Source organism: Lissotriton helveticus, chromosome 1_1, assembly GCF_964261635.1.
Source record: "Lissotriton helveticus chromosome 1_1, aLisHel1.1, whole genome shotgun sequence".
NCBI classification, from domain to species: Eukaryota; Metazoa; Chordata; class Amphibia; order Caudata; family Salamandridae; genus Lissotriton; species Lissotriton helveticus.
Genome location: NC_136057.1, coordinates 278210741 through 278226010, shown reverse-complemented (window position 1 = coordinate 278226010; position 15270 = coordinate 278210741). Strand labels below are relative to the sequence as shown.

The following is a 15270-nucleotide window of genomic DNA, read 5'->3' as shown; positions in this document are numbered from 1 at the left end:
AGAGAGTCCACTGTGTAAAGGGAGCCTCCCGCAACAGAGATAGGGAAGTGATACTACTTACCCTGGGATCACAGCTTACTGGACTTTGGACGTTGCTTTGACTCGTCTACCGGTTTGTGTCCTTGTCGACCTTCCCCTCCTCTCCCCATGCTGTCTCTCACCCTTCCCTCCTCTTTCCCGCCTTCATTATCTATCTACTTCCCCTGCTCCTTACCCCCTCCCCTGAATGTTTCCCTTTGCTTGCTTTTCCCCTTTCGTATTTGTGCTTATTGTTTATCTTGACCTTACAAGTAACTATGTTGCCATGCTCTAATAACTGTGTAACTTTTGTAACTATGTAACCTGTAACTATGACCTGATGCTCATGTAAAGCGCTCCGATACCTCCGGGTCTAGCCAGCGTTATATAAAACCTTTAAAATGAAATAAATAAATACGGGTGCACTGTTTTACAGTCTACATGGAGCATGTGTATCTACAGCCACACATGCTACAAATGGAAAATGTTACTTACCATGTAAGCATCTGTTCATAGTGTGTAGTGCTGTAGATTCACATGCACCCACCCATCTCCCTGGGAGCCAGTATTTGCTGTAGATTACTTTACCTTTATACATTTTTACTCCTGGTCATGAAAATGTCCTACACACTTCATCAGTGCATTCACCAGCTAAGCGAAACACAATTTAACAATGAAGCCGATGCCAATGGGCATTGGCAACTAAGAGTGTGGAGTCACCATCCCTCTTAACTCAAAAGACTTCATAGAACAACAAAAGGTTGCAAAAATCCAATCCCAACACTATGTGTGGCAGGAGTGTGCAGAGCTTGTGAATCTACACCGCAACATGCTACAAGCTGATGCTTAGAGGGTGAATAACATTTTCCTTTATTTACCTCAAATCTATAAATGTTAAAAACCAGCAGTACCCAGCACTGCTCTTCCGTGGTACAGTCATATCACTAATGCATCTGCTTAGTGCTCAGCCTTTTTCGGACCATCTCTTATGTTATGGGGTGTCTGCTGGTGTGGCCTGGCAAGCCAGAAATATCCCGCTGAAAGTAAAGTCTTCCTTTTGAAGTATTTGTACAGAATTACTTCAAAGGGCAGTGAAGTGGTTCCTAAAGTTTCGGTTGCAGTGATTTAGATACTGAGATATGTGCTCAGGAATTTTTGTCTTCCCTTGAATTTAAAGTGGCTTGCATCTCACCCTTTGCTTACCATTGGTTGGCTTTGTCACTCATTTGCTTTCTTCTTACTCGATGGCTTATCTTGTTTGTCCATCTTCTGGAGCATGTCCTATTTGCCATATCTTTGAATAGCTGTATCTTTCCACTGCTCAATTTTAGGTAACGTTTTTCATTTTCTTTCCATTAAACACTCCATGAGTGCATGTTTTCTAGCTCTCTCCTTTGTGAGCTCCTCACCAAATACCCTCTCCCCTATGATCTGTTGCTCTCACTAGTGTTCTGCTCTCTTATACTAACCTCCACCCTTGGGCTGTTACTCACGCCCTCAGATGCTTCTACCCATACAATGCTTTCGCCCTTCATTTGCTTCTCCACGTACCCAATGTTGTTCTCACTTGTGTTTATCGTCTCTCCGTACCTGTGTTCTTCTTTCCCTCATATGATTCTCACCCTGCCCTGTGTTAGCTGTTTCACTTGTGAGCTGCTTCCTACCACACCTCCATTGCAACACTAAATGTGCACTATTGTGCTTTTTGGTCCCTGCCACACCCATTACCCCACCTCCCCCTTAGCCCACCCCCCAGACACTGTACAGCATTGCCAAAAGACATTAGCAAATCCAGTAGGTCCCGAAAGCGGAACAGTTTGGCTTTGCAAATGCTTGTTCTCCTGTCTTAACTTTTTTCCACCTACTGAAAATGGGACTGAAGGATGTACATGTAAGAGCTAATGAGATTTAGCAGCGGTTCTGCCTACTTGTTGGTAATGAGAGGCAAACTAAGAGCAATAAGTTAGTCTACCTAGACGTAATATTTGTGATTTAGCTCTTGAAGTAATCAAATTATACATTGTAGTGTCTTTGTACATTGCAATTATAATCGTGTAGTTCTAGAAAGAAAACATTTTAGTTAAAAAAATTTAATTTAAAAACACTTGCCAACCATCCATCAGTGTCTACCATACTCCAGCATATGCAGGTCTATCAGGGCAATGCTTGTGACAATGGCCTTTCATGTACTAGTTAAAAGCAATGGCACAAAGTGTTTGTCTCCTGTTGCAGCTGTTTGGGGGAATATCATTGTTGTACTGGTTGCTCTGGGTCTGGAGTGAGGCCATGGATCGAATTACATGCAGTGTGGAGCAAGGGGGCACTTAGTTGGGGCTCTCATGCTAATGTTTGAACAGTCCTAGAATGGGTAACCATTCTGTTTACTTTAAGGAAGAATCCGAATATTGTCAGTAATGTATCTAATGGCAGCTTTTTTTATTTTAATCTGCAGCATTCTAAGACTTATGTCATATTTACCTTGTTTATAATTAATTGTACTTTATGCTTTTTTTCCAGGACTTGGCAAACTCAAAACTGATTGGAAAGTTTAACAGGCCTCTACTGCCTTCAACTGTGCCAGAACAAAGGTTGCAGGCCAATGACCTTCGTTTGCTGTTGTCAAATGGAAAGATAATACGGTTAGTAGAGACTTTCATTGCTGGTAATTTGAAAATAATTTGAAAATGCAGGAACTAGTTGGCTTATTTGCTTGGAGGTAGTGTATGTCCCAGTGTATTTCTTTTAACCTTTGGGGTGTCCCAAAGTAATAACAAAAACAAATGGGATTGAATCTATGAATAACCAAGCTTTGAGACCTCTGGTCTCCCTGGCCATTCTTCAAGCCTCCCACTACCTACAGCCCAGTCCCAAGTTAACTGTGATGAATAGCACTACCCTTTTTGCGGACATTACCAGTACTACTTTACTTTGTAAAGCCTTCTGTATCAATGGAATTGGAAAATGTTAGACCTGGTATACTTAAGGTGGTTTTCCCCCAGTCTTATTGCTTTTTACATACATGTTATGCTGTATCTTTTTGGTGGCCTTAGGACTCTGAGCACTGCTAATCATACCTAAACATGTGTAATTGGTGTGGTGTGTGTAATTGGTGCATACACGATTGACATATATCATTTACTTATAAGCCCCTTGTAAAGTGGTAGACTATATACCTAGGGCGGTAGGTTAAATGCTAATAGTGGGCTGCAGCACTGATTGTGCCACGCACCGAAGTAGCCTTTCAAACCTGTCTCGGTCCTGCCAATGCAAGGGCCTGTGTGCGCAGTTTACTGCCACTTTAACTTTCCATTTAAGACCTACTTGTCAAGCCTTAAACTCCCCTTTCTATTACATGTAAGTCACCCCAACGGTAGGCCCTAGGTAGCCCTAAGGGAAGGATGCTATGTAAGCAAAAGGTAGGACATGTACCTTTTTGTTTTGTATGTCCAGGTAGTGACAAACAGCCCATTTTGGTTTTTACTTCTGTGAGGCCTACCCCTCTCATAGGGTAGCATTGGGAATTCCTTATTTGTTAAGCTGGAATTCCTGATGTGAGGGCAGTAGCTTCTTGATGCTTCATATGTTTGGAATGGTATTGATACATTCTACTTACTGGTGAGGTTGGATTTAACTTTACTGGTTTAGAAATGCCCCTTTTAGAAAGTGGACATTTCTCTGCACTTACTGCTCTGTGCACCTTACAGCCTGTCTCCAATACACTTCTGGGCTGGGTGATGGCTACATTTGTGCATTCCCTCTAGAATGCCTCAACACAGGACACTCAACTGCCTACCAATGGGTTTTCCTGGGCAGGAGGGAAGAGAGGTGGTAGCACTTCACTTGAATGGGTAGTGTCCTGTCTCCATACAAAGGGCTGATTTACCTCCCATGGCTATGCTGGCAGACAGGACAGGACTGGACTAAAACGGGACCTGTGCACTTCAGAGTTCTTTTGAATGCTCCCCTCACCCCCCATCAAAGGCACTTTTGCCTATAAGTACTAGGTCTCTTACCCCATCTAATCAGACACTTCATTGGACTTGTAATCAGACAATTAGGGAGAGAGATCGGCACCCTTTTTGTGTTCACAGCGGACGGTGCCTGATCGACCGCTTGTGCTGTGCTCCAACCATGCACTTTGTTGGGAGAGAGCTCAGCACCTTTCCTAGCCTGTGCCTTCTGCAGCCAAGAGACACAACATGTGGTATGGAGCGTCGCCAGGGAATGCTGGGTTCCGCCTACCTTTCAGACGACTGCCGCAGTTCCGCACACGCACCGACTCTGCATGGGCCCAGGCAGACTATTGCTGCATCTTGAGCCCCGTTTATGAGAATCCCTAGTCAGCGGTTCGTCTGCTGGAGTTGAGCGCCTGGAGAAGGTACTGTGTACATAGGACCGATACGGACCCAAGGGCCTCACTAAGTATCTCCTGTGCCTATTGGGCATGACTTGCACCACTACTTGCCAGCCACATAACACCAGAGCCTCTGTTTTGCGAGACCGGACTCAATGCAACCCGGTCGGAGTGACCACACATACCCTACGAAAATGTGAGTGTACGCCCACGCTCAAAACCCTAGAACACTGATTTAATTGTACTTTCATATGCTCATAACCTAATAAAGGCTTATTTTTTACCTGCATTTGAAAACATGCCTATCCTACAAAGTATTCACTGTATTTTTATCGATCCGATCTCTTTTTAATCAGATAAATATTCCCTATTTTTCTAAACCCTGTACGGAGTCTTTTTGTGGTTTATTCATTGTGAAGATGTGTGTTGCACAGATACTTTACACATAGTCTCTTTTTATGAGCGAGCCTGCCTGCTCTGTGCCAAGTTACTAGAGGGTGAGTACAGGTTATCTCATTTGTGTATCTATCTTACCCTGATTAGAGTGGTAGTTTGTCTTACCTGGGTGCATACCGCAGCCAACCAGGAATCCCATTTCTAACAGTCCTAGTAAGCGCCACAGCATTTACAATATATGCAACAGCTGATCCAATCTTGCTCAATGTGCTCCTTAAGGGATTGAAACCCCAACTTCCACCCAATGCAAAGCTACTGTTTTTACCCTGGAAACTGACCTTGCCCTCGGAACACCTCACCAATAAACTCAAGATATCCTAGTCCAAATTTTCTCTAGTCAAGAAATTGTAACCATTCCTCTCAAACTGCTACTTAAGAACTACTGTCTAGGCTCTCGCATTTTTCATCTGGATAGTGCTTCTTTTTCCCTTAAGGGCATACTACATTCATAAAACTCTACTGACTGCCTTTGCCAGATCCATCTTTAAAACCAGAAGTAGTATCTACAAATCCATCGTGACCGCCACCATTTCCTATCTGGCTGACCAACTTACCACCTCTGTTGGCTCTAGATACTCTCAGCCAGGATATCATCCAACTGGAGTTGAAGTGCAAAAATTGAAGCTAACCTGATTCAGTCATACATCTTTGCACCTACGTTCTGGAGTGACATCCCTGTATTGTCAAGATGATGCACCTATGTAGAGAACACAATATTTTGCAACATGATTCCTTTTCTATATTCACATGCTGTTCATCTATTGATTTGGTTCGGAATTGTCTTGTCGGTCTTCTGTTTCTTGGTCACCATCTTCAGATTCTTAATTCCATCATTGGGCCTGGAAGCCCAATGGAGGAGCTTCGAAGATTCTTTTTTCTTCAAGCCTCAAACAAAGGTTTTTCCCTTTGTATACTGAGAAACACTGAAAAAATCACCAGGAAGAATGCCGCTCAAAGGCCAGAGAAGCAACCTTCCCGACCCAGACTGGGACCCCACCAGTGAGCACCACATGGTCAGAGAATGCATAGTAATGGAGAACACCCCATTTAAATTTTGTCCCAGCTACCATCACAAGCTCACACAAAGGACCCCCACAAGGTGTGCAATTTGTTTTTCCTGAAAGATCACAGCGCCAGAAACTGCAAGGCCTGTGAGGCACTTGTCCTGAAAATTTTAAAGACCAGCCTCAAATAAGAACTGTCTCACCACGCCGTGACTGATGCTCAAAGTAGCCAGGAAACAGTCAGGGAACTAGGCCTCTCCAGTGAACATTAGGAGGGCAAAGTTGAGCAGCCGAACTGGCAGAGAGTGGAAAGTTGGAGACCGAAGAGGGTTTCCTTCATGTTTAGGATCAAGGCCGCAAGGAGAGCAGTGAGAGATGCCTAGATGTAGAAGGTGTAGAACAGCATAGAGACCAGATCTTCAAAAGCTGTGTTGATGACGAAATACTAGACAACGGAAGGTCGGCACAAGCACAAAGTGTTACATGGTTCCTTACCAAAGGAGACCAATGGGGCAAACCTGTTGGGCAACCCTCGATGCCAGTGGGCATTAAAGAAGGGACAAATGAGAGACAAAGAACCGGTGACCATAGAGGGAGACGACCACTTTGGAAGACACCGATGGCTCATTTGAGGTTAAATTAAAAAATGCTGACTTGAAGCAGAGATAGAAGCCCTCCTTCAAAGGAAGGATTTGACTCCTCGAAAGGATTCCTGATCTTCCCAAAACTCTTGAAATGAAGGGAGATGGTTGACGACCGACCAAAGATCGAAGCACCCTTCGACACCAGAATCCCATGAAGTGGAGGGGGAAGATCTCTCCGACTACAAAGAGGATGAATCCACTGCACGTGAAGGACAGGGACAGCTTGACACGTTCATGATCTCAACGTCTAATTCCCTGAAGAGGGTGTCGACACAGATCCCTCATGTCCCTCACCTACACATGACTTATCCATGTATAATGCACTCAGTAGGGCAGCAGACACATACATGGTCCAACTTGACAAAGCGAGGGAGGAATCAAACTTCCTCCTCAAAGCACAGGTGCCATCCAAGACAGAAGGCACCCCTTTTTCTGCTTATGCTTCCCAGAATCCTGGACCAAGTTAAGGAAGCATCCAAAGAATCCGCCCTACAAGAAAAAAACCAAAAGTATGGTGCTGGTGGATAGAAAGAGAAGCAACTATGCAATGGATAATTGTGAATTTGAACGCACCGCTATACTGCTATGGCCACCAACAATGGGAGGAGATCGAAAGCCTCATGCAACACCTTCCAAAGGAGTATAAAAAGAGAACCAAGGCGGCAGTGATCTTAGGAGGGCAAGAACATCGCCAACTCTTGCCTCGAGTCAGCATAGGATGCAGCAGACAGATACCACCCTCAAGAAGCATGCATGGTGAGTGTCTCTGATTTCAAGGCAGGAATCCGTGATCAACATGCCTTTCACAGGGGAAGCCCGCTTCAGGACTGCTGTATTCACAGCACTTCAACAGTGAAAGGAGGACAATGAAATGCCTGGGCTTTGCAGTTCAGGGGGTGCCCAACAGGTGGCCAACCAGCGGGGGAGATTTCTCACCAGCCCCACAGCAGGGCTGGTGAAAGCTGGGGGACGGTTATGGGTGGGAAAATAGGAGGATTCCTATAGCAATGGGGGTCTATCAACTCCGATAACTGGATTTGAAATATAATAACACAGTTACTACACAGAACTCAAGACACCGCTCCAGTTCCCCCAAAGAAAAGACCATTAAGAGAACAGGAACTCCGACAATTATAGCAGGAGATCAAGATCATTAAAAAAAGTGAGCTTTAGAGTTCCTCCAAGGGAGACCGGAAGAGGTATCTACTCTGTGCACTTCCTAGTATAGTAGACTTGACACTCCGACCAATACCAGACCTCAGACACCTAAACCGGTTCATATGAATACAACTCTTTAAAATGACAACTCTACAAGAAGCGACCTCACTCCTAAGTAAAGGGTAATAAATAGCTCCCATAGACATAAGACTCCTACCTTCACATACCAATGAAGCAAAAAGACGCAAACAGTACTTCAGTTGTGTCTTAGACAAGGTACACTACCAGTTCAGAGTGTTACCCTCCCGGCATAAAATCAGCACCGACTGTTCTACAAAATGACGGGGCAGCAATAGCCGCAAACCTGAGAAGACTGGGTGTACGTGTCTACCCGGATGACTGGCTGGTGAAGGCAAACACAAGGCAAAAGTGCCACCAAGGCATACAAACTATCATCGACACGCTGCAATGGCTTGGCTTCTCCATAAACCACGAAAAATCATCCTTGCACCCAGAGCAGATGTATGTGTTCCTTGGGGTGACACTGAACTGGAGGACGGCACACATAGCAAGTCCCCAGAAGGACGAAGGCAATAACCGAGCAAGCTTGCCTCTACCAGAAGGGTTGAGTCCCTGACAGTAAGGACTGTCATTAAATTAATGGGCATTGTGCCGACCCCTCATACTACAAGCAAGACTACATATGGAAACCTACAGAAATGGCTCTGCAACAACGGAAGCCATGGATAGCTGGGAAGATTTAAAGGTTGTCACTGCAACGGTTCAGAAGGAGATAGATTGGTGGAACCCAGTGACCCTGTGGATAGGTAAACCCTTCAACATGCCAGCTCCCACTGTGACCATAACAACAGACACATCTCACAAGGGCCTTGGAGCGTGTATAGAGTACAGCGTGTTCAGCAGAAGTGGCAAAGCACTTAAACGTTCTTGAACTCAAAACAGTCTTCCTAACACTGAAGGCTTTGCAGGCACATGTAAATGAGCAAACAGTGCTGATCCAGATGGACAACATGATGACTATGTTCTACCTAAAAATTGAGGATTAAAATCATTCCCACTGTCAGAACTAGCACAGGAGATTTGGAAGTGGACGTTCAAATGGAACACAACCCCGGTAACGATGCTTTTCACAGGAAAACAGAACACAGAAGACTAAGCAGACAAAGTATCACCCATGAGTGGGAGATAAAACGAGATACTAGCGAGCTTGTTCAGACACTGCCATAGGTCTGTTGACAATCCCAGAATAATGCTGAGACTTCGCTGTCAAATTTCCACAAGCCCAGTCCAAAGGGACTGCCATGTCGATCGTTTGGACAGTGAGATTTGCATAGTGCTTTCCGTTGATTCCCCTGATCCCAGCAGTAATGGACAAGGCCAGACAATCAAGGATGTCATTCTTACTTCTCTTCCCTGTGAGAGAGTGCCTCTTTTGGCATGGTTAGCCCCCACTTTTTGCCTGGACATTGGTGTGGTTTCGATTGTAGTGCGCAGGGTCCCAGTCAATCGGGTCCCCTGTGCCAGTGCTTCTACCCTAAAAACTGTTCTCTAATTGGGCCTTCAGGCCCCCTGTAAGTCCCTAGTAAAATTTACCTGGGTACCATGGGCCTGATGCAGATAAAATGACCATCTTGACATGGGACATTACCTGTGTACCATGCCAGTTAACACTGCCTAAGACATAGGTAGGTCACCCCTCTAGCAGGCCTTAACAGCCCTAAGGCAGGGTGCACTATATCCCAGGTGTGGGAACATCTGCATGAGCAGATATGCCCCTACAGTATTGGGGTCTATTCCTTAATATTGTAAGTGCCAATGAAGCCGTAGAGAGTACATGGGCTGGAAACTGGACAACTCTAGTTCCATAGCGCCATGATGGCTTCACTGAACTGGCAAACTACTCCTCACAATAAACCCACACTAAGGGGCCGATTATGATGGAGGATTTTCCGCATCCTTCGGGCCGGCGGAAGCCACCGCCGGCCCAGAGGATGCGGAAAATCCTTTGCGGACCCACCAAAGACCCACCGCCACATTAGGATGGCTGGTGGGTCCTGGTTTCCGTCCGCAGCTTTTCCGCCGCGGTTGGCTTACAACTGCGGCGGAAAAGCACTAATATGGTGACTGTGTCTCTTAGACACCGTCAGCCAAATTAGGATGCCCGAAAAGAAATGCTTTTCCACGGCAGGTTTTCCGCTGTGGAAAAGCATACGGAGCTTCACTGCTGGGGCCCTTTGCGGGCCCCCTGGGTGAAGGGGGTGTGGGGGGTGCACATGGGGGGTACCTATGGTACCCCCCTGCATTTGTATGCAGTAATCGGCAGGCACCGCACGGTGCCTGCCGCTTGCTGCATACAAATGCAATGTATGCATTTTTAACATTGCGGCGGGTGCAGCTTGAAGCTGCACCCGCCGCAATGTTAAAGATTGAGCATCCTAATCTGCACGGAGGGACCACCGCAGCCCCTGCGGACGGTCCCTCCTACTCTATGGTGGTGGACGGACTCAGGTCCGTCCGCCATCATAATCGGCCCCTAAGTACATGTTACAATAAATCCCACACTGGCATCAGAGGGCACCTCAGAGGTATCCCCTAGAAAACAAAAAAACTACCGACCCTGGTGTGGGCACTGACTGACTTTAGGCAGCCTGCCACACAGGCATGTTTCAGGACCTCTGGGTGGAGGGCCTCTGCTCTCTGGGGCCAGAAACTGCACCTCCTGGGCAGAGGTGTCACACCTCCTCCAGGATGGGCCAGTGCTCGAAGGGTAAGCTTCAAGGGCCTGCTGCCTTTGTAATGTGACCCCCAGCTTCTGCTGCTAGCAGCCGATGGTAGCTCCCGGTTTACAACCCCACTTTGGGTGAGAAAACTCAGAAAAGCTAGGTGGGCCCACCCTAGCCAACTCCACCCCTGGAAGATGAGGGGACTCCTCCATCCGGGCTAGGTCTAAGCAACCCACACAGGAGGGTAACATAAAAGTAGGTGTAATCATCCCAGGTAAGGTGCTCATTAGCCCTACCTACTACTCCCCTAAAACGCCCCTTAAATTTACAAGGCTCCCCAAGAAACTAGTTACTTGCGACCTAAGAAGGACGAAGACGACGCTGGACTTGGCCCCAACCCTATAGGCCTGTCTCTAGCTTCAAAGACCCTGCTTGAAGATGACGCCTGTCCTGCGGCCAGCGACTTCCAGAAACCCAAGGAGGACAGCAATTCTGTCCCCAAGATTTCAACACCAAGGACTCTGGTGCCCAGCGGATAAACGAGTCCTGCCCACGCTGCACCTGACTCCTACGGCCCATGTCCATGTGGCCCACCAACCCAAAACAGGTTTCTCTGAGTTGCTGACCTCAAGTCCAGCATTGGACCCCTCCTGGACTCCACGACGACGCCTGAATCCAGAGGCTCCTACTGACCGCAACCGGCTCTGGTAAGAAGACTCTGGCATCTAAAGGCACCCCTACGTCCTGGTGAGCTGACTGGACGGTGCCCCTACGACCCCCCATACATCTCTACTTCGCTCTGCAGCCTTTTTGTTGAAAACAGAATCTCCATTCAAAAGCATTGGGTGCCTGACCCTGAATTTGCACCCTTCACTCGACTGCCGCTGGTGGTGTATGTATTGTGCTGCTTGGTGGCCCCCCTGTGCTTGACATAACCCCCAAAGCGTGGCCGCTGCAACCGATTTGCTTACCTGCAAGCATTGTGGGCTTTGAGCACCCCATGTCTCCATTGAAACACCTTGGGCTGAACTCCGATTTTGACCTCTGTCCCGAGCCTCCCCTGTGCTGCTGGTGGTGCAGTTGTGGTACTCTCCTGACCCATGCCCTTAGCTAACCTTTAGTCCCGAAGACTGGAACTGTAAGTGTAATACTTACCGGTAAAACCACTTTTTATTATTTTCCTCCTTAGGATAACTTTGTACTGTTCAGAAATTGTTCTAAGCATCGACTTTGGAGAGTGAAAAGTGTTTCTATTTAAACATGTACTTACCTTTTTGAAAAGATCTTGGTCTTGAAATAAATTAGTAACAAAGCTTATTTTTTTCAAAAAATTGGTGTGGATCTCCTTTTGGAGTCGTGTGTACATTATTGGTCAATGTTGTGCAATAAACGCCTTAGACTCCTCTGTGATAGGCCCAAAGTAACTCGCCCACACTACAACTAATAGAGCACTTTGGTTTGTACATTGAGCCCTTGACATTTCTGGGGAACCCCTGAACTCTGTGCACGGTAAAAGCACCTGGTGGCATACCATATACAGAGACAGCTTCCTACATCCCCCACAGTGGGCCAGACAAACATGGCACTCAGATCTGCTGGAGATCTCCAGAGGTCAGATCCTACCAAGAAGTTCAAAGCAGGACCTAATACCAATGCAAGACAGGAGACTTATCCAGAGCCTGCCACAATCCTAGGAGCATGGCTCTGGAATACCTAAAATCAGGCACCTTTAGCTTCCACAACACGTTCACCGGCCCCCAACCTCGTAGTATGAATGGTTCACAGTTCATAATTTTCAAGACTTGCAAACAGCTTGTGAACAGTTTGGAGAATGCTGATCAACTGACCAGTGATCTGTCAGTAATGTACTGTTTCGCAAATCTGCCATAGTTACATAATTTCCAGCATTTTAATGCATTCGCCTCATGATAGCTGGTGTATGAATGTTAATCATGGTGGCCATGGGGAGGGGGTGGGGGGGGTCTCGCTCTGATGGTGGGAAGGAAATAAAATGTGAGGTGGGAGTGCAAATGATTGTGTGCAACTATCCTACTTCCAGACATCAAAACCATGGAAAATGGCATGCGGGTAAGGGAAGAAAATATGGTATTGCTCTGCATCATTCTTTCTCTAGTTATTGCGCTTTTAGCCAGCAGTGTTAGTTTGTTAAAAATTCAAAGCCTGTCTCATTTTTGTGATATGTTTTAAAGAAGGATCTAGTGGGATGGAATTTTCGATCGTGTCCGGTTGAAGTACTTTGTTCTGCATCATAGTTCAGTAGCGCATAATCTACTCCATCCAGGGCCCATTGGCCCACGTCTATCTTGCTTCTGAAGCTGCTGCCAAAGCCCATTCTAAAGCCTCATTGTGCAGTAGTCAGTGGCACATTGTCATTCAGCTGCAGAACCCATTAATCCTCAATATTATATGTAGCAGCGTCTGACGTCTTTTGCCCATAGACTGACATTTTATTTGTGAATGGAAATGGGCACCAATGTGGGAATCTTTTGTGTTGTCCCCACAGTGATGAAAGAAATCCATTCAGGGACAGCAGCCTGTACACAGCAGACAGCGAGGATGAGGATGGCCGAACAAGGGCGAAAACAGAAGACATAAAGGTGGAAGAGGCGTGTTCAGGGTCGTATGACGAAGGAAAAGATGAAATCCAGAAGCCACTAAACTGTTAGTATTCACTTTGCTGCACTCCTTCGTGAGCTGCATTAGTAACTTCTGGCATGCTTAATGGGCAGCATAGAAATGAAACAACTATCTAGTGACCAGCACATTTTATGGTGCAATATTTCAGGGTAGGGGTGATTATCTGCATGTATTGCACCATCCTGTATATGGTATCCCTAATAGTCCTGGGTAAATATATATATATATATATATATATATATATATATATATATGTGTGTGTGTGTGTGTGTGTATATGTGTGTGTGTATATATATATATATATATATATATATCTGTGTGTGTATGTATATATATCTGTGTGTGTATGTATATATATCTGTGTGTGTATGTATATATATCTGTGTGTGTATGTATATATATCTGTGTGTGTATATTATGTATATATATATCTGTGTGTATATTATGTATATATATCTGTGTGTGTATATTATGTATATATATCTGTGTGTATGTATGTATATCTGTGTGTATGTATGTATATCTGTGTGTATGTATGTATATCTGTGTATGTATATATATCTGTGTGTGTATGTATGTATATCTGTATGTATGTATATCTGTGTATGTATATATATCTGTGTATGTATATATATCTGTGTATGTATATATATCTGTGTATGTATATATATCTGTGTGTGTATATTATGTATATATATCTGTGTATATTATGTATATATATCTGTGTGTATATTATGTATATATATCTGTGTGTATGTATGTATATCTGTGTGTATGTATGTATATCTGTGTGTATGTATGTATATCTGTGTGTGTATATATATCTGTGTGTGTATGTATATATATCTGTGTGTATGTATGTATATCTGTGTGTATGTATGTATATGTGTGTGTGTATGTGTGTGTGCATGTATGTGTGTGCATGTATATGTGTATGTATATGCATGTATGTATGTGTATATATATATTATGAATGCAAATCGAGATTGCAAACATGTTTGTCGCTGGTAAGTGCATAAACCTCAACAGGTGTACTCTGAAGCAGGTAGATGCACTGCACTGCTGCAACAAATTGGATTGAGAGGATTGAGCTTAGTTGTGGACTAGGCATGATAGATCCTTTATAGGTTGTCTTGTGGAATGAGAGCTATCTGGCAGTAGCTATGACTGGGTGCTGACTGAGTCCGTTCAGTCACTGGGAACTGCAGAACTGTAGCCTGTTAAATGCATAAACAAATGTGAAAATATTTGTAATCTGACTCCGCTGTTTGTCTTGCAGTGTTTTTTGAGAAAGTGAAACCAGACCTCAGGAATGGATCTTTGAAATACTCTGACATTTCCGATTCAGAGGTTTCGGATGCCACTTGCACTAGCCAGGTAAAATTATGAGAGTTGCTGAAGTTGGACTATGTATGGATGGATGATAGAGAACCCCATATTGGAGCAGAATGTCGGAGAGAGATGAAGTATGAGAATTTTGCATGGGTGATATTCAAGGCAAATAAATTTACCAGGCGAGGAATTAACTGGTGAATAGAATATTGCACTTTGGGGAGGGATGGAGGAATGTGGTAGAACATGGAACTCAAATGAGGAAGACCAAGAGAGAGCTAGTGCTCCAAATAGCAGATATTATGGGGACCTATTGGATGCGAAAAGAGGTGAAATATTGAGGAGCTATGGAAATACTTTTGCTTATTAAGGAGAAAGTGATATGAAGCGAGGGAAGTTAATTGGATGACACTTAGGATTAAGTTAAAATAATTTTTTGGCCTTTAAACTATAGGTTGGATGCTATTTGCATCGGTGTGCAACAACAATCACCATGAATTAGCGGCGCAGCAAAAGCTTTAAAAAGGATACTGAGGAGCGCACATGAGTGTGTAAGAAAATCCGATTACCACTAACAAAGATTTTAGGTGTTACAAGACTCTAACCAGAAGTGCTATCCACTGTTAATTACATTTGTGGTGTCACGTTAAATCAGTGCTGATGAAAGATGGGCTAAAGAGAGCAGGAACTCCTTTAAAGTGTTTTAGAAAGAACTCTAAGGAAGATCATAAATTAGCCAAGCCTCTTAAAGTCGGGGTTTTGCAGTTACTCCGGAGATGTTGAACGCATGTAAGATGCTGAGTGGAAAGGTGTCATGCTACATTGTAGTGGCAGCATGACAGACAAAGCTTGCCTTCTTCTCTTGGTGCTGACAGGTGTTGGTCCCTCAGTTCTTTTGGCAC

General features: G+C 44.8%; 1 protein-coding gene across 1 annotated transcript in view; it reads left to right on the top strand.

Moving 5' to 3' along the window:
- The window catches only part of KDM7A (lysine demethylase 7A), a 351499-nt gene that overhangs the window by 302419 nt on the left and 33810 nt on the right, over nucleotides 1-15270 (top strand). Inside the window, exons 13-15 of the mRNA XM_078668115.1 lie at nucleotides 2536-2657; nucleotides 12903-13060; nucleotides 14316-14413. Of these exons, the coding sequence (XP_078524241.1) occupies nucleotides 2536-2657; nucleotides 12903-13060; nucleotides 14316-14413 (378 nt within the window). The remainder of the gene's footprint in view (nucleotides 1-2535; nucleotides 2658-12902; nucleotides 13061-14315; nucleotides 14414-15270) is intronic.